This window comes from Cherax quadricarinatus, unplaced genomic scaffold (genome assembly GCF_038502225.1).
Source record: "Cherax quadricarinatus isolate ZL_2023a unplaced genomic scaffold, ASM3850222v1 Contig1429, whole genome shotgun sequence".
In the NCBI taxonomy this organism is placed as follows: domain Eukaryota; kingdom Metazoa; phylum Arthropoda; class Malacostraca; order Decapoda; family Parastacidae; genus Cherax; species Cherax quadricarinatus.
This window is the reverse complement of record NW_027196455.1, coordinates 23,616-38,958: the sequence shown is the minus strand read 5'-3', so window position 1 is coordinate 38,958 and position 15,343 is coordinate 23,616. Positions and strand designations below refer to the sequence as shown.

General features: G+C 39.3%; 1 protein-coding gene across 1 annotated transcript in view; it reads right to left on the bottom strand.

Moving 5' to 3' along the window:
• Window positions 1-12,016, bottom strand: part of LOC138851656 (serine/threonine-protein kinase Nek7-like) — a 40,164-nt gene extending 28,148 nt beyond the window's left edge. The window contains exons 1-2 of the mRNA XM_070081003.1: window positions 11,889-12,016; window positions 2,331-2,634 (exon numbers count right to left, since the gene is read on the bottom strand). Coding sequence (XP_069937104.1) covers window positions 2,331-2,603 — 273 coding nt within the window. The 5' untranslated portion in view covers window positions 2,604-2,634; window positions 11,889-12,016. The remainder of the gene's footprint in view (window positions 1-2,330; window positions 2,635-11,888) is intronic.
• Between the last annotated feature and the right edge of the window lie 3,327 nt (window positions 12,017-15,343).

The window sequence follows — 15,343 nt, the reverse complement described above, 5'->3', positions numbered from 1 at the left end:
GTCCAAGCCCCTCGCACACAAAACCTCCTTTACCCCCTCCCTCCAACCCTTCCTAGGCCGACCCCTACCCCACCTTCCTTCCACTACAGACTGATACACTCTTGAAGTCATTCTGTTTCGCTCCATTCTCTCTACATGTCCGAACCACCTCAACAACCCTTCCTCAGCCCTCTGGACAACAGTTTTGGTAATCCCGCACCTCCTCCTAACTTCCAAACTACGAATTCTCTGCATTATATTCACACCACACATTGCCCTCAGACATGACATCTCCACTGCCTCCAGCCTTCTCCTCGCTGCAACATTCATCACCCACGCTTCACACCCATATAAGAGCGTTGGTAAAACTATACTCTCATACATTCCCCTCTTTGCCTCCAAGGACAAAGTTCTTTGTCTCCACAGACTCCTAAGTGCACCACTCACTCTTTTTCCCTCATCAATTCTATGATTCACCTCATCTTTCATAGACTCATAGAATTGATGAGGGAAAAAGAGTGAGTGGTGCACTTAGGAGTCTGTGGAGACAAAGAACTTTGTCCTTGGAGGCAAAGAGGGGAATGTATGAGAGTATAGTTTTACCAACGCTCTTATATGGGTGTGAAGCGTGGGTGATGAATGTTGCAGCGAGGAGAAGGCTGGAGGCAGTGGAGATGTCATGTCTGAGGGCAATGTGTGGTGTGAATATAATGCAGAGAATTCGTAGTTTGGAAGTTAGGAGGAGGTGCGGGATTACCAAAACTGTTGTTTATTATTAATTTAGGGAACTGGAGCACAGATCCAATTCTCTAGATCAAAAGCCTCTCACCAAGGAACCTCCCATGAAAAAGGAATTTTGCATCCTGAAATTTCGTTCATATCCAGATGCGAAAAATCGACCAAATAACTGTTCGTATCCTGGAAAATTCGCATGGTGGGGCTATCGTAAGCCAAGGTTCCACTGTATTAAAAATGCTAATAAAAGGCATGTGCAAAATAAAGGGACCATAAAACTAAAACTGCATTATCCAGCAATTTTAAAATATAGCACACTTTTATCCCCAATCAGTGCCTGATAACTGATAATATACTGTGTATGGACAAGACATGATCAAAGCTCAATCTCTTCACACACACATTTTGTCTGTTAATGTCAGCTAAGAATGATAATTCTGGCTCATTTTTCCATACCAAAGGCCTTCTTTGGCACAAATTTTCCCCTTTCCCTGTATTACTTCAAAAGGCACCTGTAGCTTTTTCTGACAATAGCTAACAAAAATTAAATTTTTGTCTATTTATGAAGTATAAATATTAGTGTGGGCAACCTTGGCTTTCTTATAGTACAGTATATTTAAAAAAAGTGAGACACTGCACACTTAAAAAATTTTTATTGAGAAAATAGGAATGGAAGAATAATGAAATAGGTCTATTGGCCCATGCTAAGCAGGTCCAATTCACACCCAATTCCACCCACATTTAAATCTATCCAAAGTTTCTGCCTCAGTGATGCTACCTGTTAGTTTATTCCACTAATCTACAACTCTAATGCTGGTATAAACCTTGGTAATAAATACCGACAAGTTGGTTTAGAAAGACACGTAAGCAAACACTATAACATATTTATTAGAAAACGTTTCGGTCCTAGGAGCCATGCTCCTAGTGGCCAACCGGTACACTAAAGTGCATGCCAATTTTGATTCAGCCTTCTGCCGTATCTGAACGGCTGTTCAGATGTTTCGGTAATAATTTTAGAATTTCGTCCTTTCTCAGGGCCTGTTCCGATATTGGTGAAGTTCAGATAATGGCAGGCCGGATATGCGAGGTATCACTATATGTACAGATGGTGTTGGCATGTCATCAGCACCATCGTAATGGAACCAAGAAAACCTGTTTCTCACAAAACACTCACCATTTCCCTTCATATGATATCCTCTTTTATGTAATCCAATGATCTGTGCAATTGTCTCTCATGCCAGTGACTTATTCTTGCCCATATTAATTTGTCTATAATGAAAAATGTCATACAAACTTGGCACTCAAGACCAAGCAGCACAGGGAGACCACAAACACATATCCTTACCACCACACAAGCCTAGAAAACACTGAGTATGCACTGAGCCTTAGGGATTCCTGTGACATCTCGCAACGTGTTGCCTGGTGGCTAAAAGGATGGGGCATTATTTTGACATTAAAGTATACTGGGCACCATCACCTCGCACACTTTAATGATGAGTACCCTGTATCATCCTGATCAGTATCATTTTTGACCTCATGGATTTCGTTTATTCATTTTAAAATACACAGGACAGTATTTCTGAAATCCCTGGATCCCAAGAGTAGTTTTGTCTTACATATAAAAAATTCAAAATTTGGCAAAGATGATTAGTATTACATACCTGAAGTAAATTGATCTCCTTCATACAGTCTAATCTGGCTTTTGAATCCATCATCTCGAAGATTTGGACCTTTTTCAAAGCCACTACTGCATGGTCGACCTTGCATCTTGCTCTATATACAACACTAAACTGGCCTTTACCAATTTTCTTTTCTATATCAAAACTGGAGAGTGTTCCATATATGGAGTCACTCGATGAGAGTTTGATCAGCTCTGATGCCGCATCCATTTTAAGTGGCTAAAGAGGCATATCAGCATTTCTGGAAGAACAATTTTTAATTAATTACAGCATACACATTAGAGGCAGATTATGCTGCTTATAATTGATGCTAAATACAGTAAACTCTCGAGATAACAGATTAATGGAGAATTGTCTGAGTGTTCTTTAAATCAAGAAAATGTTGACAAAATAGGAAAAAACACCTAATATAGAACTGTATCCTCAAATTAGTTATATTACAATAAACATTAAAAATAAAAGAGTTTAAAGTACAATTTACACAGTGGATTTTGCTCATTAGTTTAAAAGCCCAGTACTTTGAGGATAGTTTACTGTAATACAAAGTTAATTTAGGCTGACAGATTGGTTAGGTAGGATTAATCTATATGATATATAAATTCAAGCAAAATTAGATCAGACTTGGTTATTTAGGATACCAGACAATGTGTTCTGTCTAATATTAAAAAAATAAAAGTTTCATGCAAAAAAATGAATTTGTACATGTGAATTCATGTATTTAAATCCAAAAAAAGAAAATGCTGAAACAAATAATTTTAACCCTTAAACTGCCACACATTGATTAATGGGTGTGCATATACTGTTGTACATATAGCCCAACCTTTGAATTCTAGCTCCCTCAAAATGGCTGTGATCGAAAGTGTTAGGCCTACACAGGATAACACAGGCCTGCGTTGTTGGTGCACACACCAACCAAAAATTCCTTCGCTACACTGGACATTGTGGAAACAGGTTGCTTCAAAGTACCATACCAACATATCTCATCTTTGACATCACCTCACTCCATGGACTATTGGCCATTTTCTATTTGCTCAGGCTTATTCAAGTAGTGAAGATAGTAATGAGGACTTGGAGTTACATGAATAAGAAATGTTTGGTGCCCCAATATATTGCAGGGAAATACATAATAATAGCATTTACTTTAGCCTAACAATACTGCTTCCTTAACCTATTGAACCATGAACAATCATAAAACACATGAAAACATTGTAAAATATTGTACTAGTGTCAGCCCTTTGGTAAAGAAGGTCAGAAAGACTATAGAATTCAAGAAAGAACTTGTAGCAGAGTACTGAAGTGGAGGAGGAAGAGAGAGGGGAGAATGTGCCTTCTTCAGTGATTCAACGATATATTTGATACTAAACCAGCACAAGTCGATAAAGGCTATAACACCAGCCAGCGATAAAGTGTAGCATTAACAGAGTAGCAAGTAAGTTAAGCGATTAATCGATAGAAAAAGGACAGCACAAACCTAACTCCTCCAATGTTGTTGGAGGTATATAGGGCTACTGAGAACACAGCCGCCTCTGCTGGCCTTCACCACCACTATGTACGGCTTGTGCTCTCAGTGGCCTTTATACACCCAACAACAACACAACACCACTCGTTATTAATATTGTTATTAATATTAATAACGAGTGGTTATTACTGTTATTAGTATTGTTATTACTGTTATTAATATTGTTATTACTGTTATTAATATTGTTTATTATGTCATATTAGATCAATTGTGATAGATAAATAAGTAGAGTTGATGTTAGTGACATACTGAAGGACTATCTTGTCCTGCCTCCAAACAAACTCTGCCGCCGCCATAATTCCTAACATACATAATGATATACTACTTAAATATGATTGGGCGGCTGGGCATTCGCGAATGTTTGAAGCCTGCGAAAGTGGAGCTCGCGAATGTGGAGGGAGACCTGTATGGTTGCATTCTCGTTTTCTTGGTCTCATTTGATAGAATGGAAGATATATTACAGAAATAGAGATGATTTTGATTGGTTTTATGATAAAAAGTACTTTGAAATTGAGCTCAAAGTAGCGGAAATGTTTGATTTTTGCCGATGTTCAAGAGTACACAAATCACGCCACACGTCCAATACACGTTGACTGGTAAGTCTAATATTCTTTTACAAGTGCACTGATATTATTTATACCATTTTTACAATAAATGAGTAGCCTACATAGCAGTAAATCTTCCATGTTTTGTGAGAATAAAAATTCAAAATGGAAAGCAAGAGTAGTATAAAAGGGGTCTGGAGACGTGACTAATAAACAGAGAAACTGTTATTTTAGTGCCAGGAATGTCTGTCTTGTTTATTCTGGACCCTATTTTGAAATTAGCATCTTTTGATGCCAATTTTTGACCACTTTATTGGGTGGTTGAAATCGGTAAATGGGCAGTTTCTTGTACTCATTCAATAGAACAAATGGAGTTCTAGCGAAAGAGCTATGATTTTAATCAACTGGAACATTGGAATTGGCCAAAAATAGGACTCAAAGTGGGCAAAATCGCCGATGCCTAAATATCGTCGAGGTCGCTAACTTTGTGAGCATAATTCCATAAGTTTTCCATCAAATTTCGTACTTTTGGTGTCATCACCATTGGGAAAAGATTCTCTATCATTTCATGTGAAAAAAATTTTTTTTTTTCTTTCAAATTTTTCAACCCTGAGAGTGAATTCAGGATTGGGGGTCTCAACCCTGAAAGGTTAAAACAATATCAAAGAGGGATGACACAAACCCATTACCATTATAGTATGCTCCTCACTTATAGACGAATTCATTTACCGATGTGGTCTTAGTGGAACTCTGTCGTTAAGTGAGGAGAGGCTGTATTTCCAAATTTTATTGTTATTCTGACAAATATACCCATAAATTGATATATATTTCCTTTAAGATACCCATGATTTCTAGTACTGATTAATATAGAAGGATGTAACTCTCATAATCAAAATTACATTCTACATGGGTGATGAAATGTAAATGAGCAAGCAATCTTTGGAAAAAAAAATTCCAATTAGGTCAGGTGCTCCTTATCACCTAGGTCCTAGGAGAATGAGATGCCCATACCCTTTGTGAATTCCTTCTCACATAAGCCTCCAGGAACATGACAGTTAAAAACTTAGCCAAGCAAGAATTAAATGAAGAGAATGTCATATACAGATTGTATTGCCATATTTTATTGTTTACATTAGCTATATGAAGAAAATGTAATACAGGTCGGCCATCACTAATCCAGCAATCAGTTATCCGGTTCCATCAGCAATCCGGCACTAATTTCAGCTAGCATAATTTCAAATTTCATCATTTTACTGACTCAAATTTCATCATCATACTGACTCAGAACTTGTGCAGATGGTTGTAAATCCACAGCAGCAAGCCAGTGGAGGAGAAAGCACTGATGAAAATGAGGAAGATGTAGCAGAAAGTCTCTCTCTTGATTGGTTAATTAAGTGTGTTCTAACCTAACCACTCTGTAATCCAGCAAACTCACTAATCCGGCACACTACAGGTCCCAATGTTGCCGGATTAGTGATGGCCGACCTGTACAGGTATATTGAATACCTAATATATTTTTATGATGTAACTATGACCAGAGGGATCCAACAGACCCATTACAACCTCCGTAATCCGATTTTTGCACTATTGCTCATAGGATGAGCAGTTGCCCCGAAATGCATTTGCATACCAATGGCTTTTTTTTGTGCCTAATGATGATTTATTACAAGTACCTTATCTTTATACAGCATATAAATAAATAAAAATTTCAATTTGAATAAATCCTGAAAAAAGATGGAGGAAAATTCATCAATGATACTCAGGATGGAGTTTGTAAGGGCCACCAACAGCTTATGCCACACTGAGTCCTGCTTCCCAAAGTACAAAGAAGAGATATTACTCAAAGCTGAGCAATGAAAATAAAAGGAAACAGAAGTCCCTTTGCAAACAGAAACAGAGACTTGAAGTTCCCAAGTAGGCTAGGTAGACCTCCCCTTCCTCTTGCCAAACCCCAGCAGAGCAGGATGCCCACACCCTCATCTAAGTTCATTAACCAGTTTCCCACAAAAATTAAGAAATATCGGCAGAGAGAAAAATGGAGCTGATGAATGGTGCGCCTCCTGTAGAGTACCCAAGTGATAAATGATAAACTTCATTTCCACAAAATATGGCTCACAGTTAATTCAGAAAAAAGGTGACATTACCAACATGCTTTATAGAAAGCCCCTGGTTATGCAGAATATTTTGGGCAGATTTAAAATACACATATAACTGTTTATAACGTGTAACAATTACTGGAATTTTTGCAAGCAATTTGCTGGAAGTTTTAGTAAAACAATTTATTTTAATGTTTACGGTTATTACACATGCTGTTCAAATACAGATGCAACTATACTGATCTAAATTTCAGTATTACTGCGAAGGGCTGTGGAGTTGTTACATAAAACTTTCAACTCTGACTCCTTTATTTATGCCACTAACTACTCCAGCTCTGACTCCTTTATTTGTGGCACCTCCAACTCTGACTCCTTTATTTATGGCACTTCAGACTCCTTTAATTATATATCGATATAGGGAATAAATTATTTTTTTTTTTTTCAACAAGTCGGCCGTCTCCCACCGAGGCAGGGTGACCCAAAAAAAAGAAAGAAAATCCCCAAAAAGAAAATACTTTCATCATCATTCAACACTTTCACCACACTCGCACATTATCACTGTTTTTGCAGAGGTGCTCAGAATACAATAGTTTAGAAGCATACACATATAAAGATACACAACATATCCCTCCAAACTGCCAATATACTAATATACTAATTATATAATTATATAATTCCTATATCGATTGTAAGCATGCAACATACAAGCTCAGTAACCTGTCAAAGCTTGGCTCTAAAGGCTATAGCTATGCCATTCTGGCTTTTTATTTTATTAAAGAAATTACAAACACTCAGTAACCTTACAGTGAAATAAAGGACAAAACTTAAAAATTGGAAACAATGAGGATTATATTTTTAAAAAAAGACTATCAACTATAAAGGAATAGTATGTCAAAGAAACTATAAAAGAAAATGTGAATCAGAAACATCTTTCTCCACAAGTTAAAAAGTCTGAAGTACATCCTTTGATATTAATAAAAAAAAATCGAAGTTAAAACTACAATAAAAAATAAAATGTAATTGAACACATAAAAACAGCTTAATAAATAACCATTTAAAAAAAAATGAACTCAATTCAGTACACATTTCCTTTACCAGATTAAACAATTGTTTTACTTATATTCTATTATAATTTAAATTTATTAGGAGTTGGAGTAGGTACATTTTTACCAACTCTGACTCCAGTAACCCAAGAACTGCTTCCGACTTCAATTCCAGCAACCCAAGAATTGCTTCCAACTCCAACTCCACAACTCTGACTCTGGCTCCACAGCCCTGATTACTGAACACAAAATACAATAGCCAAAAGTCTCACAGAATGTATAGCATTTCTGATAAAACTTAGTCTATACTATACTTAAAATTTGGAGACCTCTGTTATACACAGGATGTAGGTACTGAATTTCAAGCTATTAAGATACAGAGCTAAGAATTTTTCCTTGGCTTGTCTTACAATAGAAGAACCATTAATCATTATATTTAGTTGGAAATTTGCAGGTTTGTTCCAAAGCATCATGTTGGTCTTGTCAGTATTAAGAGAGTTTATTGATAGCCATCCAGGTAGATATCTTTATGAGCTCCTCATTAACAGTGTCACCAAAAGAATTTTGATTTGAGTGGGAAATGACAAAAGTTGTGTCGTCTCCCACTGGGATGATCATTGATGTATATGAGGAAAAGCAGATTTGTTCAACAATGTTGCAATGATGGGTAATAGAATATGAGCTGATTTTTGTACATTAGTAGTGGCACATTTGTTTTTCAGTGTACAGTGCTAATCACGGCATTATGCCAGGCGAGCACCCCAGCATTATGCCATGATGAAAATCAAAGGCCTACCATACAGGGGGGTCTCTCTTCATCAGTGCACTATGCTGGGTAGCAGCCATTAGCATGACATCACGGCCTGCCGCCATACTTCACAGTGACTCTTCAGTGATCCCATTGCTGCTGTGGTGAGTGGAAGTGTTGCACTTTTGTCTCTCATCCACCCCATCTTTTGTCGGGTGATCCCTTTTGTTTTGGGGCTATACATGTTTGACTATGGATGAGAGGAAGTCTTCAACACCTAAAACTATAGCTCAAATCATAGGGCTTCACAAAGCTGGGCACCAAATGAAAGAAATAGGGAGAATGTTGGTGTGTGTGAGCGTTCAGTGAGGAATTGGGTGCAGTGTTTCAAGGTTGGTGGCAGTGTCAAGTTACCATCTGCCAAACCATGGCCTGACCCCTCGAAGAAGGCATCTGTTCATACCTTAACTGTGTTAAAGAAGCAGTTAGAGAGTACACCTAACATAACTGCTAGAGAATTGAAAGAAAAGAACCCACATCTTCTCTCAGAGGTGTCTGCAAAAGCTATTAACAGACATTTATCAGAACTGGGCTACAGTAGTCATCGCCAGGTTAAGAAACTGATCCTCTCCAAGCCACAGAAGAAACTTAGGCTGGATTATGCAAAGAAATATCTTCACTGGAATCCTCACCAGTGGTCTGAAGTACTTCGGAGTGATGACGCAACCTTCACTGTCACCTGTAACCGTGGGGGACATGCATACTGGCCCAGAGGTAGTGACCCACTAGACCCGCGCTACACCTGTTGGACCACCAAACAGACTCACTCATGGTTTGGGGGTGTTTCATTACTTAGTGCGTTGGTGAACTCATTGAGCTTCCCAAAAACCAGTATATGAACCAGTATAATTACCTGGAGTTATTGTGTGACAATTTACCTGAGGCGTTTGACAAGTGTGGGGCTACGGTTTCTATGCAGGATGGTACACCATGTCATACCGCCAAATCTGTAGTTCACTGGCTTAAGAACTATGAAGTGAGGTTCAGTAATGACTCTCCAGGTAATTCCCCAAGCCTAAACCCTATTGAGAAGCTCTGGTCAATAGTGAAACGAAGTTTACTGGGCAAGGATTTCAGTTTCATCCCACGGCTGGAGGCTGCTCTACATGAGGCATGGAATAATATACCTCCCCAAACCCTCAAAAATTTCTGTGACAGTCTTCCTACATGGCTGAGGGACGTGATTAAGCATAAAGGATGCAGCACCAACTATTAAAACTCAGTAAATGTGCAAATATATATATATTATAATCTTTCATCGTATGTGTTTGCGTTTTGGTATGTGTGGGGGAGGGGCAGCATAATGCCGTGACTAGCACTGTATAGTAAAAAGTAATCATTTAGTATACTCGCTGTTTCAGCAGGCTGGATGTAAGGGTAAGATCAAATTTGTTCAGATTTTTAACCTGGAGGGTTAGCCACCCAAGATAACCCAAGAAAGTCAGCGGGTCATCGTAAACTGTCCATCTTATTTCCACTGGGGTCCTTCAAAGATATCTTGTCCCTCAGGATGCAACCCATATGAGTCCACTAACACCCAGGTACCTACTAATTACTAGGTAAACAGAGACAGCAAGCGTAAGGAAACACACCCAACATTTCAACCCATCTCAGGGACTGAACCATGGACACTCAGTGTGTGAAGCAAGAGTTCAGTTGGTTTAGTTAAGAAAATATCTCTGGTTTGGGTAAATTTTTAAGTGCCCAGGATTTGGGACAATGTTTTCAAATCCCTTTATTTCATTAAACCTGCTAGCATATACAATTGTTCAGACTTCCTTATTATGGTATGTACAGATTCATAGCTTTTAGTCTGTTCTTTAGTTATTAATCCCACTCTGCACTGTTTTTTTTATACAGTTAGATTTTTATTTCAATGGATCTCAGAATGATATTTGTTAGTCAAGGGCTACTTAGTCTCTTTGCTGTAATCTGCTGAGTATTAATAGGATAATACCTATTGTAGAGGCATTGTCTTTTTTGTAGAAAAGTACAGACCCATATGTCAACTACAAAATTCAAATTAAAAAAAGATAAATTTTTATTTCTTTATATGCTGTACAAAGACAATGTATTTAAATGTAGTAAAACATTGTTAGGCACAAAAAAAACTCACTGGTATGCAAATGCATTTCCAGAAAACTTTGATAAGATTTTGTTCTGATTTTTAACCTCGGAGAGCGAGCCATCCTGGATAACCCAAGAAAGTCAGTGTGTCATCAAGGGACTATCTGTCTTATTTCCCCTGGGATTCTCAATCTTGTCCGTCAGGATGTGACCCACACCGGTCAACTAACACTCAGATTAGCGGGACAACAGGTGTTAGAAAAAACACCCACTGTTATCACCCTTGCCAGGAACAGAACCACAAACACTGTGTGTGAAGTGATTATGTTGCCTACCAGGTCATGGACCACCTGTAAAACTTACAAGCTACTTGTAGATAATCTCTTAACTATGATTTTACCCCACAGAGAAAACACTGACAAATATTATCATTATATTCTTGCCAGAGTTTTCAGACCACATACACGAGGTGTTAGTGGTTACTTGTTAAACCTTCGTTTATGTACACTTCCTCCATTATGGTGGATAAAATAATTTAGTCTTTTTTTCCTCAATGAAGAATGGAATCTTAGCATTAGTAAGTTTACTCAGGTAAAGGTACACATAAATACAGTTACATAAATTATCATACATAGTAGCATAGTATATCTATATTACCTAGGACAACCAAAAAAACTCAAAGTGACTTATTTCCATTGGTTTTTCCTCCTAATTTGCCTAACTAGCGTACCCCCCTAATATATCTACCAGGGTTGTGTAGACAACACTCCCACTGGACGTGTTTCCTTACAACTGTTGTCCTGTTCACCTAGCAAGCAAGTAGGTACCTGGGTGTTTGTCCACTGGTGTGGGTTGCATCTTGGGGAACAACATTGAAGACCCACAATGGAAATATGACAGACAGTCCCTCGATGACGCACTGCCTTTCTTGGGTTATCCTGGATATCCTACGATCTGGCCTCAGACCGGGCGGGGGCGTTGACCCCCGAAACCCTCTCCAGGTAAAACTCCAGGTGGCTAACCCTTTGGGGTTAAAACTCGAACCAGATCTTAGTTTATCCCTAAGCAGTTGTACAGTGGTTCCAAGACAAGAAATTAGCTTAATCTTATCGGGCAGATTATTATGATTATTATTATAAAAAAGAAGCGCTAAACCCACAGAGCTGCATCAGGCAGATGAGACCTGTTTACAACTACGGCATCACATAACTACTTTATCAACGGACGAGCAAAATTAAATAAGGACAAGCGTCCCAAAGATAACAGGAAGGAACTTGTCACGGACGCTCAGGTTGTTGTTGTTGTTGGGTTATCAGGGCGACTGACAGCATAAGCTGTATCCAGTCCGGTTTCTCGATGGTACGAGGAAAAATTGTTGCCCATGGCTGGGAGATGAGAGAAAAGGAACAAAAGTTACTTTTTAAATAGAGACAGAAACTTGAAGTTTCCAATTAGATCCGGTGGACCCCTTGCCAAGCCCCAGCAGAGAGGGACGCCCACACTCCCACCTAAGTTCAGGACGGAGGTAAACGTCTACGTTTCTTTTCTTTCTCTTGTTGGGATTGCATGGGCCGCTGACAGCTCACGCCGCATCTAGCCCTTCTTCCCAACATACGGAGATGTATTGCCCAAAACTGGGCCATGAAAGAAGAGGAAACAGGAACCCCTGTGTAAATAAAAACAGAAACTAAAAGTTCCCAAATAAACCAGGTGTATCCCTCCTCGCCAAGCCCCAGCAGAGAGGGACATTCACACCTCACCACCTGGAGTTCCCAAGGTGATAATTGCAGTGATGTATAACCCACCACAGAATAGCAGGAGGCCAAGGCAAAAGTATGATGAGAGTAATAGAGCGATGGTTGACACATTGGCTGAAGTGGTAAGAAGGGCTCATGAGAGTAGGGCAAAGCTACTGATCATGGGTGACTTCAACAAGGAAATCGATTGGGAGAACTTGGAGCCACATGGGAGCCAACAAACGAGGGCTAAGATGATGGAGGTGGTTCTGGAAAACTTCATGTACCAACACGTAAGGGACACTACCACAGAGAGAGGAGAGGATGAACCAGTGAAACTGGACCTAGTATTCACCTTGCGATTAGTTACGACGATAGTGTATATATAGAGTTCAGTAAGTTACTTTTTTATAACATTTCATATAGTTGACTGGTGAAGAAAGTAGTGTCACATGGTATAGAAGAGAAAAATATCTCCTTGGTCGAGGTATGGCTGACTGTCAGGCAATACAGAGTTCGGATTAATAGCAAGAAATCAGAATGGGGACCAATTACGAGCAGTGTGTCACAAAGGCCAGTTGGAACCCTTGTTGTTCACATTCTACATAAATAAATTTGATGAGGCAATAAATAGAAATATAAGCAATTTTGCCAATGACACTAAACTAAGCCGTCAAATAATTCATCATGAGGAATGGACAAGCGACAAGGTGGATAGGGACAGGATGTTTCAGAGATGGGACACAGCAACAAGGGGTCACAACTGGAAGTCGAAAACTCAGATGAGTCACAGGGATGTTAGGAAGTATTTCTTCAGTCATAGAGTTGTCAGAAATTGGAACAATCTGGAGAATGATGTAGTGGAGACAGGATACATACATAGCTTTAAGAAGAGTTATAAGGCTCTCGAAGCCAGGAGAAAGTGAACCCTATAGTGACCAGTGAAGAGGCGGGGACAGGAGCTGAGACTTGATCCCTGCAACCATATATAGCTATATATCACCACGTTCTAGTCCCAACACCACCACACTATATCCAAAACGCCACCACATAATCCAAACACCACCACACCGCACAAAAGCCGACATATTGTCCAAACACCATTGTATACTGAACAATAATAATATAATAATATCTTTATTTACTACAAGTACAAGTACATGGTATACAGACCTAGCTGACATCAATGACATACTGCTATATAGAAAGCCCCTTGTTATGCTGAGCATTTCGGGCAAATTAGGTTAGTGTCCCGAGATGCGACCAACACCAGTCGACTGACACCCAGGTACCCATTGTACTGATGGGTGAACATAGACAACATGTGTAAAGAAACACGCTCAATGTTTCTACCCTGGTTGGGAATCGAACCTAGACCCTCGCCGTGTGAAGCGAGAGCTTTTAGCCACCAGCCCACCAGACCCCCCAATAACATTATACACAGGTCAGGAAAGAACACAAGGTCATAACACTGACCTAAATTAGGAATAACGATTACCTGACCAGCCGAGAAAATAGCACACTAGACTAGTGGTGCCAGATGATACTAACGTAAGTTCGGTATAATTAGACGTAAAAAGTCGTTATATTGAAAAAAATCCGTTTTACTTTATAAGCAACAATGCAGTGCATATTTTATTAGGTTAAAATTAGAACATTAATTTTACCCTAATAAAATATTAATCAAACAAGTTTAGTTGTAAATTACACATTTATTTCTCAGTATACAGTGATGTCGAAATATGGCAGTGAAAATACAATGATTTGTTCCATAACATACAAGTCATATGAACTCAGTCCTCATCATCAGCAGCACATTCCTTTTCACTATTCATTCTGCTTAGCATTTCCCTAGTTACTCTACATCTATAAAAACTCTCCCCAGAGATGACACTTTTGTTGTGAAGCATCTACATCAAAGTGCATGATGAGAGCCTATTACTTAATTTTATTTTTATGTGCCTCTTCAAGAGGGGCTCCTTGGCCCTGTTGTGATAGAAACACAGGCCTTATCTCTAGGCTTTATTGAACATAGAATCTTCATAGTACTTCTGCAACAACAAAATATAATGACTAGTACATCTAATAATGGCTTCTACAGGGATGGTGATGTCTTGCATATGTCAAGAGAAAAGTTATAACTACAGGCCACATATTTAAACTCACCATGTAATCTGCATCGCTGATAAATGGATAAAGTAGGAGAGAATCACACACCATGTGTTGGTGCCCATGACACACACCAAACTGTTGTTGTTGTTAAGGGCCCCTAGAGGTGGTGCAGTATTATCCTGCTGCTGCTCCCCACAGGACCAGTATCACTACAATCTCCCCCTTCTAAAATATCAGAGACAGTAATCTCCCAAACTGTTAGGTGGGCGACGTACACGTCCCGACCTTCGTAGCCCTTGAGCCTCTTCACCAGGTTCGATATTTTCCAGCGGGGTTTGATTAACTGCTGGAGCAGAATCCTCTATTTCCATAGGGGTAGTCTCAAGGGGCTTTCCAGGAGAAAACGAAGCATCTTTCACATCTATTGGTGTATCTTGAGATTCCACACTAATAGGGATTTCAACTGGGGCTAAATGTCTTGTAGATACTGTAGTCTCTTCACCATTTTGGTAGCGAATGTGGGCGTAATGTGGATTAGCTTGCAGGAGCTCTACCTCTTCCACTAAAGGATCCGTCTTGTTCATCCTACGGTGACTCTTCAGGAGAACGGGTCCAGGATGACATAACCAAGTGGGCACGGAGGCTCCCGTAGAGGAACGACGTGAATAGTTGAGGAGTCTTTCATGAGGGGTTGCATTAGTAGCTGTGCACAGCAGTGATCTAATAGAGTGAAGAGCATCAGGTAGGACAGTTTGCCAGTGTTGAACAGGTAGATTGCGCGACTTTAATGTCATTGTAACTGCCTTCCATATAGTACCATTGAACCGCTCCACTTGACCATTGCCTTGAGGGTTGTAGCTTGTTGTTCTGCTGCAGGCAATACCTTTGCTAGCCAAAAACTCCTGAAGTTCGTTACTCATGAACGAGGATCCCCTGTCTGAATGGATATAAGCTGGCATACCAAAAATAGAGAACAACTGTGAAAGACAACTAATAACAGTTGAAGCAGCCATATTTGCACAGG